Below are 17,979 nucleotides of genomic sequence, written 5' to 3'. Positions count from 1 at the left end.
TTTTTAAGCAAGTCTGTCCTGAGAACGGGCTGCTCAGGCCAATGCCCCTCTAAATGTACCATATAAACTTTAATGTACTACCATTCCATTTCAGCTATGTCTTTTTCCCCTCATTGCAAAATACTGAATTACAATTAAATGCTAGATGGTATTTCCTGACTGTGTGACTGATTGCTTGCCTTTGTGCATGGCTGGTTATTTGTTAGCAGTGAGCACTTCAAAGCCTAGCAGCCAGTCCAGCCGCCCAGGAAAGTGGTTCAGCTCTCTTTGCCCACCCCACTTCATTAGTTGAGAGAGACGAAACATATTCTGGCACTTCACAACAGAGATATGAAAAGTGACTGTGCTTGCTTTTGATGGAGAGGCACCACGTCTCCCTGCCAGCCAGCACATCCATATATTTTCTCTGTGGAAATTGGGACAGAGCTGGGAGGGGAAGGGGAGTAATTTATATTTATGCCAGGTGATCAGTCTGTAGCCTGTTTGCAGTAGATATCTTTATACCTGGCCAACTATAGAAGGTTTATGATGTACTCTCCCTCCATTCTTAGCAAGGTTTCCCTACATTAAACATGAGAACAAAGCTCCTTCTTTCAAGAAACTGTATGGCAGGTGGTCTTGTTGGTCTTGTTTCTGATCTCTCTGCTGATGGGACAGCATTTAGTTAGTAATTATGCTTATTAATTCCAAGAAAGTGGCCATGATACAGCAGCTCTGTGCTGAGAATTTGTTAAGCTTAGAACAACAAAGTAAGTTGGGTTCCTCCCTTCAGCAGATCCCCATGGGCAGTCCCCACAGCATCAACACAGCTTGAAAAGCAAATTTTCAGAATACTCTATCATGTGTTGGGCTCTGCTTGGAGGGATATTTGGATAGAAGTGGGTCACATTTTCAAGCTTTTGATTGCCTTTACAAGGCGACGGAATATGTTAAAGGGCCAAGACCTTCTTTGGAGAAAGCGCTTCCAGTATTTCTGTGCTGTGGACAAGAAATGAACCTCACCACTGCTGGGGTATGAGAGGAAACCTTTCCCTTCTCCATGCACAAGACCTATACTACTCCACCGAGCAGTTTGCAGTCTGTCCTACAGACAGTGGCGTGGAAGGAATGAAGTGGAAACACAAAGACTGGATCCAGGTGACAACATTGCCTTGGCCACTCATGCTAATTTAAAAAATCAAACAAAAGAAAGAAAGAAGGTAAAAAGAAGCAGCAGCAGCAAGCCAAAAAGCTCACAGGGCACCTGACATAAACAGGAACATTTGCTGTGGGAAGGGGAATCAGTTTCCTATAAAAAGGATTCTAGCCAAGAGAAATCTTAATCTATTGTATGTCAAAAGATTTGAGCTGGAAAACATTTCTGTTCTTTTCTTCCAGTATGTTTTGTCATCTTGTGCTCTGGGAACATCTTGAATAGCTGTTAATAATTTATGCGTTACAGTGGCATATTAAATCACTTGACTGTCAGAATGGCTTTGAAACACAGGGTCCCTGGGTCTGCCCTGGATAATGAAGGGAACTCCTGAATCTGCCAGGTGCCAATAGGTTTTGCTTTTATTTCTTGCAACAATGTGATATGCAGCCTGCTAGGACATGCTGCATCTCTGAGCACTTGAAAGCAGGCTTAGACTGACAAAAAAAACAGCTGGATGAAAATACTCCCCAAAATCTGTCTGGGCCTTGGAAACATTGACCAGTTGGGTAACAACCCTAAAACTGCTCGCTGAAGTAATCCTTGCACTGGATCAGGAAGACTTGATATATTTTTTGTGCAGTGTTTCCCTATTGGAGAAGATTATAATTCACTAGTTGCATTTAGGGCCTAGAACTCAGCTGCTAAGTTTGCAACCTCAGCCACATCCCATCATGGCCCTAACTGACCCACCTTCAAAACTGCCTGGGTGACTGAATGGGCTGTGATAAGATGCTACTAATAAAAGCTCTTTCAAAACCTTCAGAGAAAAATGCTACTTAATAGCAAATTGTTGCTGCCATTATTTTCCAAAAATGTATTTTCCATACCAAGGACTTTCACTCTGAATAGCTCAGCAGGACTTTTCCTATGGACTTATTGTACTTTAAAAATGCAAAATTTGCATAGATTGTCATGCAGAGAAGGCCACAAGCCGAGGAAAGAGAAAGAAAGGTACAGGCTGGGGGTAACATAATGAAAGGAACAGGTAGGACAGTTACAGTTAGAGGAAAGATGCATGAAAAAAGGAGTGCAAAGGGAAAGCAAAGGGCATCATTCCAGTGACTTCAGCAGTGCAAAGAGATCATCCACTGCAGCTGTTTGATTGGAGGGCCAATTATATTATATTTGCAAAAGGGAAGGTGAAGGATTTCTTATCTCTGCTGGGACTGAATCTCCTTTTTCAACACTGTCTCTGTGGAAGGGAACCTTTGCTGGGCATGTGCTGCCAGCTGTGGCACAGGGTTGGCGGGCAGCAGCTTGTAGCCAATGCATGATGCATCTTTCAAATGCAGGCTCTCTATCAGGGACAACCACTTGATCTTTCTAAAGAGTGCAAGACCCCGTAGGAGAGAAAAAAAGAAAAAATAAAAAAGCACTGACTTTCTGTGGATTTAGAGCAAACTCTCATAAAGCAAAGTGTCTTCTGCAGAAGTTTGTGCGGTGCAAACGGCACCTTTCAGCAGCCGGGGAGTCATGACTCCACGCCGGCGGCGTGCGTGCGTTATCTGCCTCGCACACCTCGATGCAGTTCAGGCATCGTTCTCCTCAACACCCGAGGAGCCGATTAGCCTGGATGACACTGGGTGGGCTGCAGTGCACATGGCTTTTTCATCCTTTTTATTTTCTAAATCAAAATGACATTGAAGACAAGAGGATCTGTCGCAGTGCAAGGACGAGGGTGCCCTCTATTGTCACCGGGCTCTCCAGCACCTTCCCTCTCCTCCAAGGGCTCTGAAAGGACGGAGGCCTCTCACCTCGCAGCCTCTCATTTCTTTTCCTTGTTGCACAGTGATGGCAACCCCCCCCAAAATTTTAATATAGTTCAAGCATAAGCTGCTTTTATCTCCCCAGGTGAAAATTAAACGGGATGCCGCGGCAGCTGGATTTCACGTGCACCTGATCTGTGGCAAGGCCGGAGTCACGTAAATTGTCTTCAGAACCAACATATGGGTATAAGAATGAAGTGGAAAAACGTATGAAATTGAATGGTTAAAAACCAGCGGATGCCGCAGGTGCTGCCCAGGGCCCCGTGGCCTCCACAGGCCCTTGGCCGGTGGGCAAGGGCCTCTCTGGGCCCCGGGGTGAGCACGGAGGGGCACATAGCACCTCCGCCTCACCTCCACCGCCTGCTGGACAGGAACCGGGCAGAAGTCCTGTCAGGATCCTCTTGCGTTTCCAAAACAAACAGGGAAAAGTGGTTTTGCGCCCAGGAGGCAGCTGGAAAAGAGAAGTTCGTCACCACAAAGAGGACCCAGAACGCAATGTAAGACTTCAGGGTATCTTTGTTCTCCGAATTACAAGCGTTACGACACGCACCGAGGCCTGTGCCGGGAATCCCTCCCGCCCCGAGGCCGCCCGCCGCCGCCATGACACCGCCAGCGCCCCCCGCGCCAAGCCCTGCCCCTTCCCCATTGGGTGTCCCCGTCGCCATAGCAACAAGCAGCGTGGAGGCGGGAGCGGGGCAGCCGGCATTCCCCTATCCGACGCGCCCTCGGGGCGGATCCGCGCTCTGATTGGTGGCTGTCGTCGCGGGGCGGGCCGTTAACCCCCGTTACCGCTTCGGGTTTCCCTTCGCGACGGGAGGGGGGGGGGGACCCGCCTCCTCATTGGCTGCTGCCGTTGCCACGGCGACGGGAGGACGCGGCGCGGCCTAGCCGGGGTTTGTCCCAGCAGGAGGCCCGGGAGCCATGGCGCAGGCCGGGGTCCTGCTGACCAAGGAGCCGGCTCCGCAGGCCGTGCCCGCCTCCGACCTACCCATGAAGGTGTACGAGATGGCGCTGAACACGGGGCCCGACTCCTCCAGCGGCCTGGCCACGGCTGGTTTCCGTACTGCCAAGTACCTGCCCACCGAGTGGTACCAGAGTAACAACGACCTGTACCACAAGGCCTCGACCGGTTGCGAGCAGGGCGAGCGCGGCCGGGCAGAGGCCAAGGAGCTGGCCGAACGGGTCGCTGCCACTGCCCAGCGTACCCAACGGAACTCCACGGCCAGCTTGGGCCAGCGCCTGCGGGACATACACTTCTGGAAGGCCGAGCTCCAGAAGGAGATTGAGGAGCTGGATGCTGAGACCGGCCTGCTGGCAGCCCAGAAGGTGCGGCTGGAAAGGGCGCTCGATGCCACCGAGGTGCCCTATGCCATTGCTACCGATAACCTGCAGTGTCGGGAGAGGAGGCAACCCCCGGACCTGGTCAGTGATGAGGTAGAGAGAGAGTTGCTGAAGGTGAGCAGGACGTTAGGATGTTAAGGGTTGTTGGCAGCCCTCTCTTAGTGCTGCTCTGGTATCAGAATTAAAAATGATGAACAGCTTGGTCGGTAGGTGACAACTGCAGCTCGTGAAGGTCTCTTCTAGCAATGCACAGAGGGCTACTGCCCCTTCCTGGCAGCCTGGACTCTGTCTGTCATTCCTAAGTTTAAGAAGGATTGTTTAAAATTCTTCCTCTGTTTCAAAAGTATTTAAAATCACATGAGTATGACTAGAGAGACCAGATCCCTGCTCCCAGACCAGATCCAAACAAAATCAAAACAGAGGTTTCCTGAACCAAGATGGGCATCCTATTCTAGCATTAAACTTCTTCCAGCCTCTGCTTGGCTTAAAGTCCCCTCACCTCTGCAGGCTACACTTCAAAACTGCAGTACCCAATAAGCGGACTGTTCAGGACAAATGAAATGCTCCTTGCCTATTTCCACACTCAAGCTGTCCTAAATCTGGCAGTCTCTGCCATTACCTTTTACTACTGAGTCTGACGCTGTAGTCTTGCCAAAGTTCACGACGAGGTGCTGATCCAACACAAACAGTGTCTCAACACAAACCATCATTTTAAATGTCCAGGACAGTACAATGAACACTACAATGTAGTTGCGTGACACCTGCATGAGGTGATAGCTCCAAGTAAGCAGGGGGGGCACAGACAGATGGTATTTCTGACAGTGTGACTTCCGCAAACCTGAGACTCTCCTGAAATTTGCTTGATCCTTTTCCTGCCATGGAGGACTCTTTACTCCAGCTGACACTTTGTTATCTGTGACTGTGATCCAACACTGCATGTAGATTGCCTTCAAAGCTGATGCAATTATTGTGGCTGCAGATGTTACAGAGAGCAGATTCTGGGTCATTTTTCATTCTGGAATGATACATATTCTAGTGTCCCACAAATAAATTAATGGTTATTTGCCTGCAGCTTCCAATATACTGTGAAAGTTGATTCATGATGACTTACTGATTAAACCAGATGATTAATATTTGTTGTTAGAAAAATATTGAAGAGACTTCCGTAGTTGATGGCATGATAGTATTTAGCATGATAGTATTCAGCAATATTTTGAATAGGAATTGTGTACAATTGCTGAACTGTAATCAATATTTAAGAGGTTGTTCCAGTAAAAAATATAATCATGTGAAGAGTTAGTGCGTAGGATATTTCAGTGTGCGAATTGTTAGAAAATTCAGATTACAGGAAAGAAATTATTTTCATCAGCTGCTGATGTTTTAGAGAAATCGTGAAATATTAGATTTACTCCCCAAAATAATTTTCTGGCAGGATTTCGTTCCTCTATTTCTTTCCTCCTGATCTCAGAGAATAGTTTGTTCATTGCTCAGAAGTCCATCTGCTGCTGCTGCTGCTAATTCTTCACCTGAAATTGTGATTGTGTGCTTGTGACGACAGACCGTCAACAGCCAAGTAGGATGTCATCAAAAAAGTATGATATGAGTTCAGATGAGGCGTGTGTACCAGCAGCAGATGGACCCTTGAGAAATGAAGATTTTGTTGCCATGCCAATGACCTTTGCAGTGCAGAAGAAAGAGGAGTACATAATACCAGAGGAAATCCTTCTCATTTTCACAGAGGAATAGATTTTATGGCATGAATGTTTGCAAATAGATGTTAAAATGTGCCCTCTGTGGCTTTGCCAGCTCTTTAAGCTGCAGCCATACTCTATACCTCTTTCACTGCAAGAAATCAGATGGTACCTTGTATTTCTTACTCTCTCCAAAACTGACTAATAATTCTTGACACTTAGAGCTGCTCTTCCATGAATTCTGACTGTTCACTGTGCAGATTTTCAAGTTAACGGCCCAGTTCACTCGTAGCTCTGTGTTACAACATTTGCTTATTTGGAGGAGTTAGGGAAATTTTATCACTAAAGCACTGACATACTTTTTCTGAATGTTGCTTACTTGTACAGTCACTTTCTAATCTTAACTTTCTTAAGAAATGATAATGCAAGGGAGATCAGGAGTCATTTATTCTCTTCCCATGCAAAAACTGAGTAAAAGAAGAAAAAGTTACCAAAAGTCAGCTGTGTTAGGAAACAGACATTATTTTCCTTGCAGTTTTAATTACACAGTCAATTGATATTCTAGGGCATTTTCCTTCCTTTGAAATTCTGCCTCTCCTACTAGCAACCCAGGCTTGTGTTGGCGTCATTTGCTGGTATCTTTGCCGTGTTCCTGCCAGCTCCCATGGACCGGTGCATGGGGAATCTGCAACTGGGGGAAGAGCATGTCTGGACAAGGGACTACCTTTCACATAGTCATGGAAAAGCTTTTCATAGGACATAGGTTTTACGCCTGCTTTCAGCTTTCCACAGCAATGAAGAACATTTCCCAGTTTCCAGAGCATCCTGCCAAAGTAACCACCTTTCAGCAGCCCTCTGGCAGGTGACATTTAAAGAGACAACATCAAATACACATATACAAGCAGTTTTGAATCTCTGCATGTAATTGCACTTTTTTTATCTGTTCAGTAGGAATCACTTCAGATGACTCACAAAGAAAACAGAAGTATCTGTGATGAAGGTTTTATGCATCCAGATAATATTTGGGGGTTTCCTATTTTTTGGCACACCATCTATTTCATTTAGGTAGTTTTGGTTCCAACTCATCAGTCCTATTTGCTTTGCAGCATGGAGTCATATGTAGATCACCTACTGCGATACACAGCACCACTAAATAGCCACTGCTGGAATGAGGGATGAGGGTATTTAAGTGAAAGCTCCTCACATGCATAGTAAAATCAGCTGTTACTCAGAAGTTCATTGACTCCACTTAACAGCTTATTCATCTTTTCTTAATGCAGTTCTGGTTAAGAAAAAGAAGTGGAAGGACACAATTGTTTCTCCAATAAAGAAGGTTATTTGATGACTAAAAAGAAGATAAAATCTCTCAAATAGAATAATTGTATTTCTTTGTGGTGCTGCATTGGAAATAGCTGAATTCATAAAAAGCAGTACATGCATCTGTTTTGTATGAGGCTTTTGACTTTCATAACCCATATGACATCTCCTCTGAATCCCCTCTGCATCAATTTAGTGACAGTTTAGTATGTTTAAGTGCACGCATTTAATATTGAAAATGTAAGCCCTAGCAAAGGACTTGCCTCGTGATGGTATACTGTCAATAAATCATGTTTCAGCTGCATTTCAAGGTTATTTTCACATGTCCAGTGTCCAGACTCATTAACTGAGTGCCAGATATGACTTTGGAATAAGTGGATGTACTTACATTTATGCCATTTTTTTACCCTAGACTCAGAGTGTTGATTTGTTGTGTGTTTGCTTCAACAATGAAGTCAGCCCCAGCTATTCCCTGATGCTGAAGACAACGGCATTAGCCAAGATCCTGTCAACTGTGTAAAATTAAAGTTTAAAAAAGTGGAGAAAGGATACATATGTATGTATTCCTGCTAACTGCAATAATGGGGCAAGGAAAACAACAGAATGCCATTTCCAAACACTGGGATCTGTAGCTTTGCCAAGTGAACCAGTGCGCAGTAGGACAGTCCTGTATATAGACAACTCAGTTAAGAGTGTGGTGCTTATTTTCAGCATCTGCAGATCATGGATTTTGAAATGGCTCTCAGAGATCAGCAGAAAAAAGTCCAGTCACAGAGCTGAGACTTTGAAGACTCTTACCTTCTTTCACTCCCAGCTGTAATGAATAACAGTCTGCCTGTTACACGGTGTTTGGGGGTCTAAATCTAGTGAGATCTGTAAGCTAGCTTGGTTTTATTTGCTGTGCTGATGTGTGGGACATCTGGTGTCATGTTGTTACTGATGGATGGATGCAGCTGGATTTGTAATCAAGGGCGACTGCACAGTCTCTCTTACTGGGTTCCACCAGTTCCTCTTAGCTGCTCTCTCACTGTGTCATTCTCTCACTGGGTGCTGTATTTAGACATTGCTGACATCTGCAAGTCACTGATGTAAAAAGACAGGCTGCAAAACTCCTGAATTTGTAAATTCGTGGAAGGCATAAACATCTGCTCTTAAACGTTTTCTTTGCACCATTAATTAGACACTTACAAAGTCATGAACCGGGATGGTTTTATCACTAGATTTGAGGAAAAGCCGACTTATGCATCATAAACATTAAATACTGTAATAAAATAAATGGCACGCTAAACTATAAAATGTTCTTTCCCTGTTAATTGACAACCATTTATAATAACAGAAGTTTATTATTAGTATTAACTGTGGAAAAGACAGCTGAAAAGAAGCCAAGATAATTTCAGATTTGACAGTATTTCTTTTTAATAGACAGCACATGAAGACATATATGGGAAAAATAAGGAGAAAAAAAAGACATTTCATCCACCAAGTCCTCTCAAGAACTGAAGAAATGCAAATCGCAGTTAATGTTGTCCTCTGAACCAAAGATGCTGCTAGCAACTGAGACTCTTTCATGTGCTTTTCCTCTCTTAACGCAGACTGGGCCTTCGAATGAATTGCCAACACAATCCTGTGCACACACCACATAAAGGTCATCTATTCTGCCACTTGCTAAAACCCAGATCTGCCCTCAGGATTTTAACGTGGAATCACCCACATTTTTATGGCTGAAATCACAAAGTCTGGGAGAGCTCTGCTCCAGGCTGCAGCTCTCTTTGCCATGGTTGTTGATGGAATTTACTCTGCAAAGAAAATGTGAAGGAACCGACACGGCATTTTGTAAGTCCTTGACATAGTGTATGAGATTCCCAGCTCCTGCTCCTCTGCAGGCAGTGCTAGCTGGCAGGCGTTCATGTGGTGTGGACCTTCTCCCACGTCGATCCCACGAGCCAGCAACAGCTATGGGTAGGCAGCAGGCTGGATCGTACCGCGACGTCTAACAGTACAGCCAGGACTGAGGGACCTAGCTCAAAGGATCTTCACCTTCACCCTAGTGCCACAGCTACTACCAGCCATACAATCTGACTTTTCAACTGTTTTAAAAGTTAAGAAAAATCATTTAGTAGATAAGTATTGAAAATTCATTGTCATTTGTGCCTGTTTATTCACTCTAACTAGCCTTAGACTGCCATTAATTATGACAACTGCATCTTCAGTTTTAAATGTCAGATATGAAAGCATATCTCCTCAACAGGGAATGCATTTTTAAATTTTATTTTAGGTCATTCAACAGGGGAATTCTTTATTTTTGCATTATTTCACTCTTTCCATGTGAGAGACCTTAATTGCTAAAGGAAGGCTTTTCTCATTTAAAATTGTGCACATTACTCACAGGAAACTGGTTGTCTCTTTGTTTACATGGAGACTGACTACCCAACACAAAATAGTATCAATTACTATAAATGAGTGCTGGATCTTTCTAACACTTTAAAATCCTTTTGAATTTTTACTTTGACCATTCAGCCATTGTAATACTTCCTCCCTGCAGAAAGTGAGTCTTCGTGTTCTCACAGTTTGTAAAATGATACCTTCAGCTATGTATGTATTTTAATTGTGCTCTTTTAAAGCCTTAAGAATAATATTTTCTTTTGAACCATGATTGTCCTTTTCCATTTAGAATAAAATGATCTTTTTTATGGTCCCTGGTGGTTTCTTATGATGGAGAAACTGACACTGCAGGGACATATGCACTCATTTATTTGTCAAAAACAGTACAAGGATCAACGAGTGCCAGCAGTGTTTCTGGGAATAAAGTTTATTAGTAAGTACATATTCCCTTAGCTGTCATTGGATGACTGTCATTCATGTAAACCAGCAAAATTAATTAGGAGTTTTTCATATACAAAAGCTCTTTTTAGTATCTGAGCCTCAAATATTAAATTCCTTTAAATAAAAAAAGAAAATGCTTGCTGGACTGGCTTTTATATAATCATATGAAATCACCAGGTCAGTAAAGTCACTTCACAGAGCATTGATAGTTAATCCCTAAAGCAGCATTACTGCAGTCGAAAATGAACACCAGGTACTTTTTGTCCACCAAGAGATTATTAGAAAGTATGGTCTTTTTTGGTTTATCATGTTTGTGTTGAAATGAACATTCCTGCTAAAACCAGCTTGAGCTGAAACTTCAGACATCGTCTCCATTATCAAGGTGAGGCAAAGCTTCATGACTTTCAGCAGTCACTGTCTTGCAATTCAGAGGAAATTAACTCCTCAAACAACATCGCATATCTGAGATAATTCTGCAGTCCTCAATACTGTCCATCACCAGAGGCAAAATGAGTTCTGGAATAAGTAGATCTAATAAAAAAATTGAAGCTGTGAGTGTCATTGGGATTATATTATGACAGCTTTCCTACACCTGCTGAAGCAGACAATAGCTGTTTAAATCACAGAGTAGTAACTTATATTTTTAGTTAATACAAAGCATTCAAAGGAGGCAGGCCAACAGAAGGTTATGATACTGTCACTCCTTTCTGTTAAATAGCATCTTATCACCAAACTGTATTTTTGGAGATCTGCAGGACTCTGATGGGAAGCCTCTCCCTTGCATACAGATAAAACGCTTACTACAGAAGGCGGCAGTGGGCTCTGAAGGTATCTGCAAGGATTCTGCAGGTTCTGGAAGCCAGTGTCTTGCTGGAGAAGCTGATCTGCTGTATCTGAGTTTGTCCTTGCAGAGCAGACAGTGTCCTGCTCAGTTTTAAAATGGCACCTTCTGTTTGTGCAAGGCAGTGACTCTGGTCTCCTGCTGACCATGATGCTGTTGCCTTATTTTTCCCTACTTCAAGGCTGTGCAAGTAATTCAGATATTCTGTTTAATCTGATAGAACATAGCCTTTTTCATAGAATACACATACAACATGAAAATAATGAATCCCCAGGTTTTAGAAGAATTCCAAGTATTGCTGCCGCCTTAGACTTACAGCTGAGTTACCTGGGTATCTGCTAACTGCTCGGAAAATCATGTCTTGCAGTAATAGGGTAAGAGTGGGTAATGAGCAGAAGATTTAAGTATTTATCCACAACCATTGAAATCAAATTGCTCTGCAGGATAGTATGTACTACTCTGGATATCACAGAAGTCTCAATGTTTTTATTTAGGAAGCTGAACTTATCAGAAATATCCAGGAGCTTTTGAAAAGAACTTTGATGCAAGCTGGCAACCAGATGCGGTAAGACATTTTTCACAATACCTTAGTAGCTAATTTATATAGCCAAACAATTCCTGGCATATAGAGGTACAATGCCCAGGGGATAAAGATCTTATCAATGCCAGGCTTCTGAACTGTGTGAATTCCATTTAAACCTGACAAGAGGTACTTGGTGATGAAACTTCAGGATTTTCAGGTAGGGTAAGGTAAGAGAAGAGCCCTGCTCTAAAGCCATGCTTTATATTTTCAGTCCTGGTTTCCAGTCTGTGTATTCAGTTCTCTAATTTTCCAACACTAAACTTAATTGCAATAAAAGTATTATCTGGATATCACTCTACCTTGTTACACCTTGTGCTATATTTGTAGTATAGGCACTTTTAAAATAATTTATCTGATCAAAGGACCTTTTCAAGATGATTTTTTTGCCTCCAGATGTCAGTATGAACTTAAAATAAGAAATTTCACTCTACCTTCTGTATCAGTATGGATGTTCATTGCATTGCTAAAGAAATATTTGCTTTTAATTTATAACAAGCCCTTTGGAAAGATGTTACTCAAATCCTAAGGTGCATCAATATGAAGGAGTTAGCTGGAAACCTTGATATTTTAGGTTTTTAAATTTTTTAATTTGCCCCAATTTGCGCTATTCTACCAGATAAAATAAAATATTGTTTTTAGAAAGAATGTCTAGAAATGCAAAATAATTTAAAGGAGTTCTGTTACATCAATTAGAGTATGAGAGGAGTCTACTGAGTCCAGGCTTCGCTTTTCATAATTGTTTTAAGACCGTTTTAGTACCATTTAGTATCATGGGCCTGCAGTCTTTTTAATTCCTGAGGTGAGAGTGACATCTGGTGTTAACAGTTGGTAACGACCCACTGTCTTTTGTAATATGAAATCATTCTAATTAATTAGGTTACATGTCCCTCATTTAATTGACAACAAAGCAGCAGTTTTAACTGTGAATATCATTGTACGTGTATCTTCCAAGGACAAATTACACTGTCTGCGTGCTACAGTCTTTGAAAGGCTAGATAGGAGGGCTCGGAGAATGATACAGGGTCACTCTACGGAGGTCTTAAATCTGAGTCATGCTCAATATACTAGCGAAGGAGGAGGATGGGTCTTCTACCAGCACGACCTGACGTCTTATCATGGGAAGAGTGTTCTGTTGGGCAAACCTCCTACCTATTCTCCCCGTAATAACTGCAGCTGTTGCCACTATTGAAGAAGAACTCTGTGTTTTGGGATTATTAAAAAAAAAACCCAAAGTCCAACAACTCCTTTGTCTCAGGCTATAAAATCTCTAAGCCTTTAGTAGGCACGGAGCAGTACCGAAGGTCTAGGGTAGTGGTTAACACATCAGGTTTACTGTCCTTCTAGCAGATAGTTGTGGGAGAGTTTGGTTAGGATTTTTCAAGACAAAAAGGAAAGTTTACATTCTCATTGCTCTTTGAAAAACAAAGGCTCAGAGCCTAGCTTCACAAATGTCTGTGACTGATTGTTAGTTTTAATTATATTGTTTTCCACTAACAATGTGTGATAATTATGGCTTTTCAGATTAAATCGAGATCACAAAGAGGTTTGTGAAATGGACTGGTCAGACAAAATTGAAACATACAACATTGATGATAAATGTGGAAGATACAGTAACCAGAGCACCAACATCCAATTCCATCCTAGTTCAGTGAAGTTTGAAGAGAGGTGAGTAGTTACTGTCATTATCCTCCACAAATAACCCTGGTAAGATACAGTACATCCTTTGTGTCAGTGAAAGCTGTAATGCTGCTCTGAATTAAAGGTGTGATTGCTGCTTCTTTGGACATACAAAGTCATAGCTTTAAAATAGCTACATGGATAGTAAAGGCAGTGCTACCATCTCAGCATGGCATACCACTGATGGCAAAGTTGGTTTGCTATATGCAAACTGAGCTTGGAGAAGTTTTTTTTGGAAATAATTGGCTTTATACTTTTCAAAGCTGATCTAAATCCTATTGAGACTTACCATTTGACATCGGGAGGCATGCCATTCTTTCGGGAAAGGCAAGCACTGCTTCCTGTACACAGAGAGGATTACTATTACAATAAATCTTGCTGCTTCCCCCTCCCCTTTCAGGCAGCGTTCATATGATGCCATGTCCCAAGTGCTACATAATTCGTTCTGCTGCTTAACATGGCAAAATATAACCAGAGTTCTTGTTTCTTTTTGTTTCAAAGTAGACACAGACTGTAAACCTTGTATATATTAACGTGTTTATTTGCTGGTGACTTAAGCGCTTGCACAAAAAGTATGTGTATACTTTTTTTGCCTTAATAGTATTAGCTAAAGGTGGAATAACTTTGGATGATTTTGTGTCATGTATTACTTCCCTGAGAAGCAACAAGGTGAACAAGAGTTTAGTAATTTTATAAAAGATTAGTCTTCTTCCTTCATGGCAAGTCTAGACTGCATGCAAAAGCAAAAACAAATAAAGGTTGACAACACTTTTGCAGGGAGATAACAAGCTCTTTAGTGCAACTTGAACAAAAGAGCAAGGTTCCTATTTGTATACCATTCACCTCTTCTTCCAGTGCCTCAACACCGGAGACATGGGCCAAGTTCAGTCATGACAACATCTATAGGGCAGAAAGAGAAAAACTGGCTTCCATCAATCTTCGTGCCTTGATAGACAATATTCTTCATGACGTATCTGAGGACCTGAGGATGCAATGTGCTGCTGTTAATGAGGCTTTTGCCAAACACTGTGAGGAGCTGGATGATGCAAAACACAAACTAGAGCATCATTTGAAAAAAGTAAGTGTTATTTTTTTGAATGCTGGCTACAGGCATGATAGTCTCTTTTGAGAAGATCACAGTAGATTTATCCTCTAGAAAAAAATGTCTTGGTCCATGTCAAGTATCAAACACTATTCTGTGTCAGTTTAGTATCTGATAAGAGTTCTCAGAGCTAGATTTTGGCTCCAATTCAGCTTTTTCTGCTATCTGTTGTGCTTCCCTAAACAAGAGATAGACTTACATATGAAGAAAATTAAACCCTTACTTCCATGTCTTGCTGAACTAAAACCTAAAACTGTGTGATCAGGAAGCTGATCCTTGGGCCAGGATTCCCAGACTAGCCTGATTATCACTTTTATGGAATGAAAGCTATGCTGTGCTGCAGTAGTATCATCATCAGCAGTTCCTGGCAAGGGACAAGAGGTGTCTTCAGCTTCTACCCCTTCTCCAGTGTAGAGCAGCTCCTACTTCTATGTTAGGCCATTGGCAAGTGTGGAAAAAACAGTCACTTCTTAGCACCTGTTAGGTAATGACAGCTGCGTAGACTTTATTTTTTGCATGTCTGTCAGTTGTTATGAGGGAGAAGGAATTCAGAATTTCCTGTCTTTTCCATTTTCTTCACTAATGCCAGAAATCCATGCATTTCCAAGCTGATCAGCAGTTCTCAATCTCATTCAAGATAACTTGAATTTTTCTTGGATAATTTACAGTTAAAAATTTACAATTAAGTTTAAAGCAATTCATGGGGGGTAGGATGTGTTGTAAGGAGACATGGAAGAGTTTTCAAGCATGCTGCAGAATATTTTCTGCTTCTTTTTAGACCAAAGATCAGATTCTCAGTGTAGTAGTAGAAATAAAGAGGTCAGAACCACCTTTGTACTTCTGTTTCTCCTATGTTCTGGCCAAATAGGAAGTCAAAACTATAACTAAGTCACTAGGACCATGAACAGATGTATAGCATGCACAGAGATAACGTGTATCTTTTTTTAAACAGTTCTTTTTCTTGGGTATCCTCTTTAGATCCTTAAGGAGATTGGAGATCAAGAAGCTAACATTGCTGCTCTCAAACAAGCTATCAAAGACAAAGAAGCTCCAATGAAAGTTGCTCAAACAAGGCTGTATGACAGGTCTTTTAGGCCCAATGTAGAGCTCTGCAGAGATGAAGCACAATTCAGGTAAATGCTATTAAACAAGTCCTCCAAAGTGTCCATTCTATCCAGAAGTGATGTCAGACAGTTTTTGCACTTTTTATTGGCAAAACATAACCTTTAGCTTTTATTGCTAGGTTTGATTCTAAGTCAGCAATAATTCAACTGACTGAAGTCACTGTGAGGAAAATATCATTTTAACCTAATGTATTGACAAATAGAAAATCTATAGACTCAACTCTGCCTTTTGTCTCTATGCTTTCTTCTCTGAACTGTGTGGTTTCTTTTTGATTTAGATGATCAAAAAAGATCTGACAGCATGTGTATCACTTGCAACCTTTTGCTGTTAGCAAAAGTTCACCACAAGGTGGACTATGTGCCAAATGAATTATGCTTCAAGTGCCGAGAATGTAAGTGGGCTGCATATACTCATAGTCTGAGATAAGTCCTCAGTAATAACAAGCACTGGGCTGGTGGCATTTGATTTTCAGTAATAATCCGTTTTAAAACTGGAGGTCAACAAATCCTTTCAAATTAAAGGTCTGAGTGTCACATTTGTCAGTTTTGATCTCATTATAAGCTTTGTAATTGATTCTCCTCCTTCACATTTTCCTACCCTTAGGAAAAGTGGGCAATCAGCTTTTGCAGGCTTACAATATCCTTGTAGCAAAGGTGCCTAACATTTAAAGCCAATATACTGTTCGTTATACAGTGAGGAAGAAGTTATAGTTAATCCAGATGCTTTATACCATCTCAGGCACACTCATTTAAGGTCCTGATTCAGCAAACCATCCATGTGCAAGCTTTTCAGTATGTACATTGCCTTTAATGGGATTTAAAGACACATGCAAGTCCTTTGCTGAATGGGCATATGTTTAATTGCCAGGCTTATACTGTTTGGAGTTACTCGGTTCACATAGCACACAGGAATCTTGTTTTCCCAGGAAGTAAATATGTGCCTTCTCTGCAGGCAGGTTGCAGTAAAGCACCTAACCTCCATTGACTTTTAGTTGAAATGATGTGCTGCTTTAAAAATGGTTTGCTGCTTTTTTTAAAATGATGAGCTGCTGCTTCTTTAAAAGCTTATATACTTTTAAAGTAAGGACTGTTTTCTGATCTTTGGTGCAAGTATCATCTTTAATACTTGAGTTTCATACCAGTGAACAGATTTAAAAAAACAGGCTTAACAAAATGCTGATCCAGTCAAACTGGGTGACTTATCTGACAATTTTGTCCTATAATTCTTAGCACAAGTGTCCTACGCAGGGGGAGGAGGTGAGGATGGATAGTTCCGCTGCATTTAGTGTAAAAAGACATTCTTGGTACTATCTAAATCATGGCAGACTTCCGTACAGAAGCTGTGAAAGTGAACTCTGCTTTTGACCAAGTATGTAGGACCTCTCTGAGGTCCTTTGTTGTTGAGTATTGTGATTCTATAGCTGTTGATCTTTATTCCCATTACAGTTCATATGTCTTTTTGAACACTGACTGGCTTCTCTTTTTTTTATTACTTAACATAATTCTGTTCAGGTTGACTGGTGAAGTTGAAGAACTAACGGAGTCCATTGAATCCCTGAAGAAAAAACTGCTGGAATCTGAACAGTCTCTGAGGAACCTGGAAGACACACGGATGAATTTGGAAAAAGAAATAGCAGTGAAAACAAACAGTATTTTTATTGATAGGCAAAAGTGTATGGCCCACCGCACACACTACCCTGTTGTTCTTAAATTAGCAGGTTACCAGTAGTAATCTCTGTCCTAACTATGCAAAGTGTGGAAGAAAAATGTAGTCTAGAATCTTTCCTATAAAATACATGGATAACATTATACACAGAAGTACTGTATTCACTGTATTTTCTTCTATTTGGGTTAAAATACATTAGTATAGTATCATGGTGGGCTTTGAGTCTTGCCTTTAAAAGTACTGTAAAACTTTTCCTATAAAAGTATAGTGAGTTTAAAACACAGCTTAAAGGTAATTCATGTATCTATATATCATATATGATATATATCCATGTATCTATATATCATATATGCATAATTTGCACAGTATGTGATATTTGGGGTTTCACCCTAATAAGTGAATATGTTGAATGAATATGTATTGTGAATAATCATAATGTACACAGATGTAGATATGACATTTATAGCTTGCTAGCAGTTTCAGGCAGCCTGAAAGGAGAGCAATAAAACTGCTTGCCTGACAGAAGATCACATGATCAGCAAGGAAACAGATGATAGACTTTTAAGCTGCTCAAACACAATTAGTAAAAAAAAAAGATCGCACAGGTTAGATGACAATCTGCCTATTGGCAAAACCACTCCCAGGCTGTGACACCTGCTTATGTAATCTGAAAATGAGTCCAGGGCTTTTTAACCTTCAAGTCAATAAATTTAGGATTTTTTAGAAAAAAAAAACCTGAACAGCTTGTGAATAGCAATCGTGACTTTCAGCTTAAGCACTTGGATGTTGAATTGAGCTCTTGATCTGTTCCAACTATTCCCTGGAAGCAAGGCATGTATTTGAACTATTATCC

General features: G+C 41.4%; 1 protein-coding gene across 1 annotated transcript; it reads left to right on the top strand.

Annotated features, from left to right (window-relative positions):
• The first annotated feature begins 3,882 nt into the window (after positions 1-3,882).
• On the top strand, positions 3,883-17,228 carry TEKT4 (tektin 4). The gene is made up of 6 exons (XM_075058512.1): positions 3,883-4,416; positions 11,469-11,539; positions 13,079-13,222; positions 14,090-14,312; positions 15,315-15,469; positions 16,973-17,228. Exons 1-6 carry the CDS (start codon positions 3,883-3,885, stop codon positions 17,187-17,189), a joined length of 1,344 nt encoding a protein of 447 aa, XP_074914613.1. The 3' UTR covers positions 17,190-17,228.
• Positions 17,229-17,979: the final 751 nt, after the last annotated feature.

Source organism: Buteo buteo, chromosome 27 (assembly GCF_964188355.1).
Source record: "Buteo buteo chromosome 27, bButBut1.hap1.1, whole genome shotgun sequence".
Lineage (NCBI taxonomy): Eukaryota > Metazoa > Chordata > Aves > Accipitriformes > Accipitridae > Buteo > Buteo buteo.
The sequence above is the reverse complement of the archived record's forward strand: the minus strand, read 5'-3'. Positions and strand labels throughout refer to the sequence as shown.

Bases quoted from the DNA above. Each gene is read 5' to 3' on its own strand.
- TEKT4 (XM_075058512.1), top strand. From the start codon at position 3,883: ATGGCGCAGGCCGGGGTCCTGCTGACCAAGGAGCCGGCTCCGCAGGCC. The intron at 4,417-11,468 runs GTGAGCAGGACG...GTTTTTATTTAG, and splicing joins TAGAGAGAGAGTTGCTGAAG to GAAGCTGAACTTATCAGAAA. The intron at 14,313-15,314 runs GTAAGTGTTATT...TATCCTCTTTAG, and splicing joins TAGAGCATCATTTGAAAAAA to ATCCTTAAGGAGATTGGAGA.